This window comes from Erinaceus europaeus, chromosome 2 (genome assembly GCF_950295315.1).
Source record: "Erinaceus europaeus chromosome 2, mEriEur2.1, whole genome shotgun sequence".
Lineage (NCBI taxonomy): Eukaryota > Metazoa > Chordata > Mammalia > Eulipotyphla > Erinaceidae > Erinaceus > Erinaceus europaeus.
This window is the reverse complement of record NC_080163.1, coordinates 30,975,169-30,988,360: the sequence shown is the minus strand read 5'-3', so window position 1 is coordinate 30,988,360 and position 13,192 is coordinate 30,975,169. Positions and strand designations below refer to the sequence as shown.

Genomic DNA, 13,192 nt, shown 5'->3' with positions numbered 1-13,192 from the left:
CCCGTCAACACCCATGTTCAGTGGGGAAGTAATTATAGAATCCAGACCTTCCACCTCCTACACCCTATAATGACCCTGGGTCCATGCTCCCAGAAGGCTAAAGAATAGGGAAGCTATAAGGAAAGGGTAGGGGATAGTAAGTTCTGGTGGTGGGAATTGTGTCGAATTGTGTCCCTCATATCCTATGGTCTTGTCAGTGTTTACATTTTATAAATGAAAATTAAAAAAAAAAGAAAATGAAAAAATTTCACAGGATTATCATGTGACATAGAATGGAGTAAAATATAAAGTTTTTAACAGCCATAATAAATAGAATAGCAAAGGAATAACCTAATGACTTTTAAAACTCATCAGAAGAAGAAAATCTATGAATTAAAAAAATAGATTATACGTGTACAGGACAGTTATGGGTGCTTTCCTTAAACTGGAAAGAGTTTAATTAGATAGATTTCCATAGTCTTTGCTTATATTCTCTCAACATTGGTAACCCTGACCCTAGGTATAATGCTCTGCCCCTGATACATTTAGCTCAGTGAAATAAGAGAGCAGAGAAGAGACATTTTTGGTTTTTGAAAAGTTTTATTCGGTTGCTATATTCAGTCATACACGCATTCCTCTGAAGGTCATAAAAGTCTTCTCCTCTAAATAATTAACATTTATTTCAGAAACAAACAGACTTGAAGCTGCACTTGCAACCTATTATTTCAATCATTTTTGCAAATAAAGTAAATTCTGCGTATGCAGAGTTATTTCTATACATGTTATTAGTATGACTAGGTAGAATGTATATGGACTGGTAAATATTTTTACTAAACGTCCTTTAGTTTTATTTGAAAATTAAAATTATTCTATCCTCACTCACACTTTCCAAGGATAGACCACTCCTTTGTAAGTCCTTCTTTTGCTTCCTAGTATGTTTTACTGTAGGAGAAATCAAGGTCTTCCTTTGTGTCCACTCAGTGTGATCTTCCTAATTCTTTTCCCAGGCCTGAGATACAGTGAAAATAAAATAAACAGAGACACAATTAATGTGAGAAAACCTCTTCACGGCCCTGTTACCAGACTCATATCAGGTCCAGTCTGACCTTTTATTCTCAGCTCACATAGTCCTTTGTACGGCAAAGTTTATGTTGATATCAGTGCTTTTGGTTCTACTATCACATGCAATGAACAGTATTTATTCACTGAGTAAACATAAAATGTATTCCTTCATTTTAAGTAATATACCACGTACACATACAATTTCAATATCCTTAAATGTCTTTAACACAATGGCATGCTACTGAAAATAGATTGTGATGCTAGGGTAAGATAGTGTTAAAACTTAATTTGTTAAGATTATTGTGTAAGAGAATTTCATGCTCAGACAGAAAGCACTTCTCCTCAGGAGAGAAGCCTAGGCCCTCCATACTAAGCAAGGGCATGGTCAAACTGCCCTTTCTCTAGGCCTTCAAGTCCATCTGCCCAGGTTGAGGTTGGCATGCTCCTATATGGGTCCAGAAGAATCCGGAAGCACCTGACAATGAGGATGCCCAAGAAAATAAACAACAGAATCACAAAAACAAATGTTATTTTCTGCTCCATAGACATGCTAGAGTCTGATGATGTATTCCCAAGGGGCACTAAGAGTGATGGGACAGGTTGCCCCCCATCCATGATCCAGAGAAGCTGGAGCACAAGATCTGCCAGTTTCCTGTTCTTCCATCATTGGCCTGCTGCAATCATGATGGCCGTGCCTTGGAAAGGCTGAGTTACCTGTCAAGAAAGAAAAGGGAAAGAGGGAAATAACCACTAAGTAGCAACCTTTTCTTTTTTAAAAAAAATTTATTTAGCATAACTTAATTAATCTTTTTAATTGATTTAGTAATGATCAACAAGAACATAGGATAAGAGGGGTACAATTCCAGACTATTCCCACAACCAGAGTTCCATATCCCATATCCCCTCCTTGCTATTCTTTATCCCTCTGGGAGCATGGACCCAGGCTCATTATGGGGTGCAGAAGGTGGAAGGTCTGGCTTCTGTAATTGCTTCCCTGCTGAACATGGGCATTGGCAGGTCAGTCCATACTCCCAGCCTGTTTCTACCTTTCCCTAGTTGGGGAGGGCTCTGGAGAGGTAAGGTTCCAGGGTACATTGGTGAGGTCATCTCTCTAGGTAAGTCAAGTTGGCATCATGGAAGCATCTGCAACTTGGTAGCTGAAAAAGCATTAATAATTAAAGCAGAACAAACTGCTTAACTGTTTAACAGTCAGGAATCTAAAGGTAAGACATTTTGGAAAAAGTTAGTAGGTCAACTTTAGGAATATTCTATGGGGCCGATGACCTTACTAATTTTTGCCTGAGTCTGACAGCTAACATAAAGGTGGACTAAAGGTATTGTCTGGGAAGATGCTGTCAGAGTTGGAAATAGGACTAGAAAGCTGCATCTGCTCAGAAAGTAGCTCCCAAATATTGGAAAAACATATAACTGTTGTTAACTATAAACCCCATCAATTTGATCTGGGGCCCATATTCAGCACAGAAGCCTGTGTAGCCTCTGTATCCCTGCCAGTCTGAGCTTGCATTCTGCAGTCATAGCTAGGAATATTTTAGGCTGACAACCTTTCATTTTCTAGTTCACAGTCATGTTTTTAAGAAAGGAGAGGTCTCTGTACTTTTTCAACATCGATACTTAATTTTGTATAGTTATGGTAAAAAATATTTCACTTTTTCATGGAATTGACAAATTGTTCTGAAGAGCAGCTACTTGGAACCAGAAAGGATGAGCAGAGAATGCCACCAGAATACAGAAGATGAAAAATATTCAAGAGAGTATTGACCTCAGGGTCTGTTGCCAACTTGACATCCAAAGCCAGCCTTTCTTGCCAAGTCTTTTCCAGCTTCCTTCCAATAAGATAGCTCAGATTCTTACAATAGTGTCATGAATGAACAATTATATGCCAGGGCTGTAGGTAAACACAACATATATAATGGTTATTTTACTACAAACTGCATGAAAATAGAGAGCCCTTTGGTCCCAGTGCAAGAAAACGGACTGGAAAAGGTGTTTAATGTAGAAACTCTTGGGAATCATTCAGCTCTGTGTTTTAGTGCCTAGCTTCCACTTTACTCCTCAATGAGTATGGAATTTTGAGAGGTCACTAAGCTCTAAAACTGATGGGAAAATGCCTGGCCATCTCACAGTACACTAACAATAGCAGATGTTTGTGGAAGTCATTTGAACAATATATTCGGTGGCAGGGGGGAGCAGTTTCTTTTCACATAAAATATGGATAAGGGAACAAGGATGCTTCTTTTGGCTTTCTCTTACTGGACCAAGGAAGAATGGAGGTGTCTCAGACTCCCAACACAGCTAGCTACTGCTGCTTATTCTTTTATCTTCAGAAAACAAAGATCAGATTCAATATTTGACCTGCCTTGAGACCTGTGCTATGGGAAAAAATAAATTGATTGGCTGTATAAAAATAATTCTTATTTAAGACCATTTGATGGAGATGGTGAAATGGAGAAAGATGAAATATAATTATTTCCATATACTGGTCGAAAATTAAGGTGTTTATTTCCTTTTTTTTTTTCCTTTTTACTTGATAGAACAGAAAGAAATTGAGTGGGGAAAGGGAGAGAGAGGGAGTAACCAGCAGTCCTGCTTTACCAGTGGGGGTTTGAACCCAGGTTATTGCATATGGTAGCATGTGTGCACTCAACCAGCTGTGCCTGACCCCCTAAACTAAATTTTATAAAGGAAAATATCTACATAAAGCATTAACAGATAAAAAATCATACGGCATACTGATTTATGAGTCAGTAAGAAATATTATATGGCAGAGTGTTTGGTTATCCAAATTAACATGAGTTCAAGAGAAAACATGCTTAGTGAAAAAAGCAATTAAGTAAAAATAGAAATTATGACACTGTTTCTCCAGTTAACTTATTGTCATTGCCTTGAAGTATGGCATTAACAGCCTTAGTAATAGTTTCCATAAATGACAACACTTTGAAGTTTAAAAAGTAGTTTATAAAGAGAATTATTTCCAGACTCTGGGAGTAAAGAGTCACCAGTTTGGAGAGGGGGGTGTATTTTGGTAGCCCCGTGACTCTGGAAATTTTTGAGGACTTGAATAGTTGCAACAGATTAATTTATGATTCATGTTTATTTTGAATTAATACAGGGAATAAGTTTATACTTTTTAGAAATAATAACCTTGAGGATATTAGTCAATTGGGCTTCCTTTTGTGTATGTGTATGTGCTTGTTAGTTTTAATTTTTTCTTGGTTATTTAATAATAATTAACAAGATTGTAAGATAACAAGGGTGCAATTCCATACAGTTCCCACAACCAGAGTTCTGTGTCCTATCCCCTCCACTCTTGCTTGTTTTCAAATAGCCTTAGTCTTGGGCATTGATTCTCCTCAATATATAACTGGGGGTGATTGGGGAGGGAAAGTGTAGCCAGAACTTCCAAGACTACTTTCTAATTGGGCTCCTATGTACCCACCCCCAAATATTCAAAATGGACTCAAACACTTAAAATTTCCCAATGGTTGGGTCAAAAGAAAGCAATGGTTGACATTCAGGTATAGATGACCAAGGCATCTTGCTATGCTTTCTTGTGTTTTCATGATCTGCTAAGGAATCTCTCACTTTAAAACCTTCCCTACACACTGGTTTGCTAAAATCCAACACCACATCTGTTTTCCCCAGCTGAATTTAAGCTACAGTCTTAGTATCTTCAGAAATTTCTTTATGAAAATATGACATAATCCAAAAAGAAAATATAAGAAAATTAAAATCATTAACTGTGCAGATTGACAACATGAAGATCTCTGAATTTGTAAAATTCAATGAGAACCACAAAGAGCTACATATAGAACTTTTTAAACCTGTGGTAATGGCCCCCTACACTGACTGACTAGAATAGAAATATATTGTTTATTCCTTCCCTTCCTGCTGCTAGTCCACACTTGACTGTTATCTTGACACCCAGGAATAGTCTTCCTCGGCCTTCTCCATCATATAAGGCAAAACATAAAATCATTTTCTCTTAGGTCAACACTTCATGTTTCCTAAACTTCTCCTATAATTTGGGTTTTATAACCAAAACATCATTTATTCCAAGAAACTCCGGCAATTAATCTGGCCATCCAAATTTTGGTTATCAATCACATGGTCCTGCTCAATCTTCCAGTCTGGGACCTGGCTTCTCAGAGAGAAATCAAGTATTACAGTGATTTAAAGATCAATTTTAAAGTAAGACACAGGGCCAGACAGTGGTACACCCAGTTAAGTTCACATAGTAGGAAGTGTAAGGACCCATGCAAGGATCTGGGTTTGAGCCCTTGGCTCCCCACCTGCAGGAGGGTTGCTTCATAAGCGGTGAAGCACATCTGCAGGTGTTTATCTTTCTCTTCCCCCTCTCTGTCTTCCCCTCCCATTTCAATTTCTCTCTGTCCTATCCAATAAAAGAAAAAAATGGGAAAAAATGGCCATCAGGAGCAGTGAATTCGTAGTGCAGGCAGTGAGCCCCAGCAATAACCTTGGAGTTGAAAATAAAATAAACTAATACTCTGAAAAATGTGGTGGTCCTGGAGGCAACCCAGGTATCCAACAACAGATGAATGGCTAAGTAAGTTGTGTTATATATACACAATGGAATACTACTCAGCTATTAAAAATGGCGATTTCTTCACCCCATCTTGGATGGAGCTTGAAGAAATCATGTTAAGTGAGATAAGTCAGAAACAGAAGGATGGGGGCCAGGTGGTAGTACAGCAGGGTAAGCACACATGGCACAGAGTGCAAGGACCCGCATAAGAATCCAGTTCGAACTTAGCTCCTCACTTGTGTGTGTGGGGGGGGTGTTTCACAAGCGGTAAAGCATATCTGTAGGTCTCGCTTATCTTTCTCTCCCACTTTCTGTCTTCCCCTCCTCTCTTGATTTAACTCTATCTTATACAACAACAGCAATAACAACAACAGTAATAATGATAAACAACAAGGGCAACAAAAAGAAAAAAATAGCCTCCAGGAGTAGTGAATTCGTAGTACAGGCACCAAACCCCAGTGATAATCCTGGAGACAAAATAAATAAATATCATTTAAAAAATAGAAGAAAGAAAGAAACAGATGGATGAATGTGGGATGATCTCACTCATAGGCAGAAGTTGAAAAAAAGATAAGAAGGGAAAACACAAAGCAGAACTTGGACTGGAGTTGGTGTATTGCCCCAAAGTAAAGACTCTAGGATGTGGAGAGGGTTCAGGTTCTGGAACATGATGGCAGAGGGGGACCTCCCGGGGGTTGTATTGTTATGTGGACAACTGGGAAATGTTATGCATGTACAAACTATTGTATTTTACTGTCTACTGTAAATCACTAATCCCCCAATAAAGATTTTTTTTTTTTAATGTGGTGGTTCAGAGAGAGAATGGGAAAGAACAAATGGGATAGATAGAGGAATCTCTTTGGTGTCACAATACTGGAATTTTGCTGGTGGTGGGTGTAATCTTATATACATATAGCTGCAAAACTATAAACCCACTCAGTTGTTTTCAGCTTCTCTCTCTCTCTTTTATTAGTGATTTGATAATTGATAGATAAGACTGTGAGATGAGAGAGATACAATTCACACAACTCCCACTATCAGCATGCCATATCCCCTCCCCTCCAGTGGAAGCTTCCTCATTCTTCATCCTTCTGGGAGTATGGACCAAAGGTCTCTCTGTGGAGCAGAAGGTTGGAAGTCTGGCTTCTGTAATTGCTTCTCCACTAGTCATGGGTGTTTAAGGGTCAATCCATACCCCCAGCCTGTTTCTATATTTTCCTGCAATTCACTCAAATTTTATACTACTATGAACTTGGGTTTAAATCAATAAATTAGAAATACATCTACATAAACATAGTCAGTTTTGAATTGTAATTATACCACTCTAAGCTGATAAAAGATAAGATGCAAGGATATGGTTAACCTTCTTTGCAGCCTGATTACTTGTTTTGAGAAGCTTATCAAAATAAAAATACATATTCTTTACCCCCTTCACCACTAACCCTTTACAAATATACCAAATCGGGGGCCAGGCAGTAGCACTGCGGGTTAAGTGCACATGATGTGAAGCGCAAGGGCCAGCTTAAGGATCTAGGTTCGAGCCCCCGGTTCCCCACCTGCAGAGGCATACCTTCACAAGCAGTGAAGCAGGTCATCAGGTGTCTATCTTTCTCTCCCCCCTCTGTCTTCCCCTCCTCACTCCATTTCTCTCTGTCCTGTCCAACAACAATAATAATAACAACAACTATATAACAACAAGGGCAACTAAAGGGAAAAAATGGCATCCAGGAGCAGTGGATTAGCAATGTAGGTACCAAGTCCCAGTGATAACCCTGGAGGCAAAAAATAAAAACAAAAATAAAAATAAAATAAAATTGATGAGAAAATAGAAATAATAATAATAACAGATAAAATAATAGATACCTCTTATAAAGTTATCTCCTCTTTCAGTATACTGTGCTGCCCAAGTCTCTATTAAAGTATTGCTCTGTGTGAAATCAGCAATATAGTTCATGTTAAATTGCAACATTTCAACAAGAAAAGTAGTACATTAAGACACTGGTACAAATTTGTCCTTGTAAATTTTTTCCACTTGAAGAGGTGGAAACTTGAAAGATAGGAAGAAAACTGATGGAAGGTCTTACTGGAAATTAAAAGATATTAGGACCTTTGGGAGGGAGTGGGCAAGCATATGGTACAATGATCAGATATCCCAGCCAGATAGTCCTGGGGAGAGTTAGGGATGCTGAATAGAGATGAGAAAAATCAGGAGATGGTTAAAAATAGATATGGGAATGCAGAAATTCAGAAATAAATTTTGCCAAGAGTTGACAGAAATTCGTGGAGGAGCCTGCTTAATTTTAAGCTTACAATCAACTAATCAATAATGTACAAATTTGGAAAGTTCAACAGCATGTTTAAGTTAAAAGAAGCACCAGAGTTAATGAGATGCAGAAAAATAAATACACTTGACTACCACAGTACTAAAATACTCAAAGACATGAATTCTTTTTTCCTTTTGGGGAATTAGTGGTTTACAGTAAATACAGTAGTTTGTACATGTATAACATTTCCACATAACAATACAACCCCCACTAGGTCCTTCTCTGCCATCAAGACATGAAAACAATTTTAAAGTCTGTTGGAATAGAATGCCCCCTTTTGGTAAATGAAATTATTTTTTCAGAATAATGAAATATTTTATTTAGATGAGTAGTAAAATTTGGGTAAAATCTTTCAAAAATGGTTTTACAGATTCATCATCAATATTAACAATGAAAAAATGCAGTTACTTTAAATATTAAAAAGCATAGTTACTCACTGCAGTATTTTCATACTGACTGGATTCTCCCATCAGCAGCTCATCTTCACCAGGTCTGTCTGTAAGTGCTCAGGTAACAAGGTCTAAGGAAACCTTCATTAAAGGATATTGTTTTCTGAAAATCAGTTCTTTTTCTCGAGTCTAGGTCTGGAGACTCTGTGACAGTCAAAGTGTGAATACCCTTGAATTACTTGTGAAGCCCCATGGGAGCTGCTCATCTTAACCACAGTCATCTCACTATTAGCCACTTGTTTTTGTCTCAGTGATTTTCAAAGAGGCCCTCTCCATTTCTCCCTACACTTCTTACTGTAGCTAGACACGTGGTTCCAACCTCCTCTCTCCTTTGTATTCTAGTGTCCAAAGCCCTAGTCCATATACAAACCCCGTTACGGGTCTTACAACCTCCCTATTCTGGGTCACCAACCAGAAGATACTCCAGCAACGGGTTTTTTCTAAAATTCTGATTTAAGTTCACAGCAAGTTTAAATTCTTTTTTTTTAAAGCATCAGTTCTTATTTTGTTTTGTGCAAAGTGACCAGTACCTCAGGGACTGAGTCTGAGACATCTGAGGAGAGCCCCTCACTTTATCTGCTCTGAGGCACTGTTCTTTGAACATCTACAACTCCCCACCTCTAAATTTTTAGTTGTAATCCTCTCTGCCTGAGGCCCTCCTCCTCACCCTATTTCCACCTGTAGACTTTGTTCTTTCCCTCAGGGTCCACCTCAAGTCTACCTCCCCAATGAGGTCTAGAGCAATCTTTTCACGAAAGGAATGGGAGGTTTGCCTCCTATTCATTCATTCTCTGGGAACACTTCCCTGGAATTCTGCAGCGGACTTGGATTCTCTGAGTCCTATTACAAGACAAGTCTCAGTGGGGTTTTTCTTCTCCTTATAAAACAAGCTCCTCAAGGAAATCCTTGCTGCTTTAGGATCATTGCCACTTGAACAGAGGTTGAATTAAATATCAGGCTGCTTACAGTTCAGGGAACTAAATTCAAAGAGCCAGCTGATACAGAGATGGGAAAGAAAAACATGCATCGAGCCAGACTGGAATGTCAGACCATTGTGTTTGAAATAGACCTTGTTTCAAAGAATCACAGAAAGTCCAAGTCACAATGACACTTTAGTAGTCACAGATCTTGTGATTTGAAAACCTGTTATTTAGTGCTTTTAAATTTGTCTGGGTCTCAAAGCTGAAGGTGAAGTTCAAAACATAAAAATCAGTTAGGGTTAAGCAGTTGGTCTTCAGTTTAAGGTGTCAAGCCTTTCTTACAGTATCTGCTTTTTTTGGTTGGGAAGAATAGCAATTCAAAATATCCTGAATCTAAATGTCTTACAGGAAATTACAAATGCATATCTGTACTCTTCTTCACTGGGATCTTTCAGACATTTTACTTAATTAGCTTCCCTTCATATGCTTTCACAAAAAATGAACCTATTTTATCTGAAGGAAATGTAAAGAAATGGCACATTTCTCTTTTTTTTTTTTCTTTATTTTAAAATCTCAGTAACAGAAGTAGTTTAAGTACATCAGGCACTTTGTTTTATGGAACCCCACACAGACATCTGATTCCACTATTTCACTTTCATGGTCATTATTCCAGGATCCTGCCTCCTGGAATGGGCTGTGCTGGTAATAGTTGCAGTAAATTAGTAGCCCTGCCTGGAACATGGTCAGCATTCAATAAAAGGTGATCATTGAATGTTTTCTCTTTATACCAGTTTTGTGAAAAATAATTTTTTTTCTAATCCTTTTATGCAGACAAGCACACAGAAGAATAAAGATTACCGCTAAAGAGCTCCTAACTTAAAATCCAGATAAGAAAAAAGAAGCATCCCCCCCCAAAGATTGCTAGCCAGAAAGTATCTCCCTGGCATGCTGGAATAAAAAGAAAGTTGTCATGCATGTTGCAGTTAAGCAATGTTATCTGTATTTTAAGTGTTCCTGAACCACACAATTACAATATACATTTTTTTAAACTTCTAGGTCAGACACCTAATTATGTGACTTGACATATTCTCAGAAGTAGATGTGAAACACAGTTTGTCCATTGTGAAAGAACACTGACAGCCTTGTCCAGTTTATAGACACAGTGTCCTGCAAAGCTATCCTGTGTACCTTATTTATCTGACAGAATAGTGGATCAGTCTGTAGGTGGTAGTAGGAGGGAATCAACAAGGTTGGCAGAACTGAATTTGTAGTGACAGGACCAAATAAACTTACTCAATGTGCCAAATTATTCTGGAACAGTTCTGAAACTGACTTTTGAAATATAAACATGGCATTAATAATCAATGCAATACTTGTCTGAACTGAAGTTAAGTAGAATCACACTCTACTTTTTGAGCTAAAGGAAGCCTCCGCCGCATTGCTGCTTGCAGAGATCTCCTTCTAAGCTACTCTCAACTCAGATATGAAAACATCCTACTTAATCCTGTTACAGATCTCCCCAAGTTATAAGCACACTGCATAAACTTGACCTGCCTAGTTATCAAATTACTACATTGACAAAAGTCATTTGCCTATGAATCCTGTGTTAAGTGTTGTGTATGAGCCCAGTCGACAGTTGTATTCCAGGACAAACATACAAAATGTTTCCTATAAATTGCAAGAATTCATCTCTCTTTTGGTGACCACCCAAGAACTTCAGCAAGAGTTTCAGGTTCTTTCTAGGTATTTCATACATTTCAATGCCTACCCTTGTTTTGGTGGTAAACTTCCCCAAACATGGCAACTTCCATATTCTTTTCCAAACACAGCTCACCTGTTATGATACAACAGCCCTAATGCCTCATAAGTCAAAGGACAGCTAAATGTAAATATTATTTTATGCAATAAAAACAGAGTAAAATAACCAACAAAAATGATTTTAAAGATATATGAAAGTGGTTGCCTACAAATAGATGTGAACAGACAGTTCAAAACTGTTGCAAGACCCCACTGCTGCCCAGGGAGGGGGCGGTGAGGGGTGGCATTTTGTTCATGTGGCCATCACTGCAAAGGCAGCCTGCGGATACACCTGCTTAGCCTGGGAGTGGACCCTGTCATTCCTGTTCACCATGCTTCCCCGTTCTGTTAGCAATCCTTTCCCTTCTGCCTTGATTCCTGACCACAGCTTTACTTCTTCCCTATCTTCTTCTTTCTCCTAACATCTACTTGAAGACTTTTGAGAGACTGCAGGGAGAAACTGCAGCCTCACTGAGAACATGACAGAAACACATGTGCATGCCCAGTCACTACCAGAGAGTATCAAAAGGCATCACTGGCAAACTGAACTTTCAACTTCAAGCAAGCAAGAAAAGGAAAAGGAAAAAAAAACTTGTAAATTCCACCCATTTTTCTGTCTTTCCTTGTCTATTTTATAGTGGCAAAGCCTGCTGGCTGATACCTGAAAAGACCAGGGCTGTTTTGCTCATCACTTGGGGACTCCAGGGATGGTTAGCAGTGCTGTCATCATGAGTTGTTGAACTGTAATCCTTTATAAACAAATTAAAACAACCCTGTTACATTTGGAAAGTTGAATATTTTAAATGAACAGGGAAAGTGTAGTAATGAGCAAACCATTTTCAAGAATAATTTACTGCAGCTTAGCAAAGAAAAAAGCCCGTTTGAGTCCTCCTTTATCTAATATCAGTAGAATTATAAACCTTAAGTGGGCACCATTACCATTTTATGCTCTGATATTTATTTTACCTAGCAATTGCTTAATTAGAGTTTATCTGACAGCAAGATTTAAATTCAGAACTTGGATTTAAAAGACATCTATCCGATTATTGCCCATGCATACATTGCAAAGTTAAAGAGAAAGCATTTAATTAGTCCATCATAATGTTCATTAAGTACCTGGATCTGGCTGAACAAACACTTGATCCATTTCCTGGTTGAACGGTTACAGGTAGTTACAAGCCTCTTTAGTTTCCATTCTTCTCCACCAAGCTGTGTTAAAGCAGTAGACAGAGGTAGCTGCAGGCAGCTGGTGGCACACCCCAGTTCTGAAGCTTGTTGTTTCAGGCTTAGAAACTTCCCATTAAAACCCCTGAGTTAAAGGAGCATCGTCTTCTTGTGTGAGGCATCATTAGCCAATACGGCTGCTTCTGTAAGGCGAGCCATGATTTCAGTTCTGCCTCAGCAACTCTTCAGAGGATTCTGCTTCAGTGAGTAGAGGCAGTATCCTAGCAGTGTGTCTGAAATCATCTTCAAGAAAGCATTAACATTCAAAAGGAGTACTACGGGAAAAAAATCACAGGGCATTCCCATACCGTTTCAAAATCAATGCCATAAATCTACCAGTGCTCTGCTCTTCTTTATTGATTGTTGACACTGCTCCTCTGTTAAGGGTGTCAGTCAGCACCTTGAAACACCTGATGTTCATGTTGATTATGGCTTCTGACCTTCAGGCCAACTTAATTAATGGGAAGACTTCTGGGGAATGGCACCAACAACTTAACATTTGGGAGATGGAAGAAAGATGCTTTTTCCTAAGGAAAATGAAATTGACCTTTCAGGAAAGCAGTTACTATGGGAGACAAAGAGCTAAGACAATTTTAAAAAGAACAGAATCATATTGTAACAACCTGTTTGCACATTTCATGGACTGTAGGATGTTGGCTTCACAGTCTATTTTAGCCCATCTGACCCTGTGTGGCCCTGGCAGGCATGAAACTGTACTTAAAATTATTTTTCTTGGATAAAATGCCTAAAAAATTTTGGAAAAAATATTTTAGGATAAAATTCATTTTTTTTTAAAAAAAGTGTTCCTCTGGAAAGAATTCAGTTAAATCCCTAAGATGGAACATCCTTTTTTTTTTTTTTTTGGCAACTCAC

The 13,192-nt window shown here is 38.4% G+C and overlaps 1 protein-coding gene across 4 annotated transcripts; it reads right to left on the bottom strand.

Moving 5' to 3' along the window:
- Positions 1-1,069: 1,069 nt before the first annotated feature.
- On the bottom strand, positions 1,070-12,755 carry CTXN3 (cortexin 3). 4 transcript variants are annotated; one of them, XM_060177526.1, is made up of 4 exons: positions 12,212-12,745; positions 8,367-8,522; positions 2,822-2,947; positions 1,070-1,755 (listed from the first exon to the last, which is right to left on the bottom strand). In XM_060177526.1, the coding sequence occupies exon 4, from the start codon at positions 1,654-1,656 to the stop codon at positions 1,411-1,413; it is 246 nt and encodes an 81-aa protein (XP_060033509.1). In that variant the 5' UTR covers positions 1,657-1,755; positions 2,822-2,947; positions 8,367-8,522; positions 12,212-12,745; the 3' UTR covers positions 1,070-1,410. The 4 variants fall into 4 exon arrangements, 3 of the variants coding, with proteins under 3 accessions (XP_060033509.1, XP_016045735.1, XP_016045738.1); XR_009545860.1 differs by having other exon boundaries at positions 1,664-1,755; positions 8,367-8,459; positions 12,212-12,755; XM_016190249.2 differs by lacking the exon at positions 8,367-8,522.
- Between the last annotated feature and the right edge of the window lie 437 nt (positions 12,756-13,192).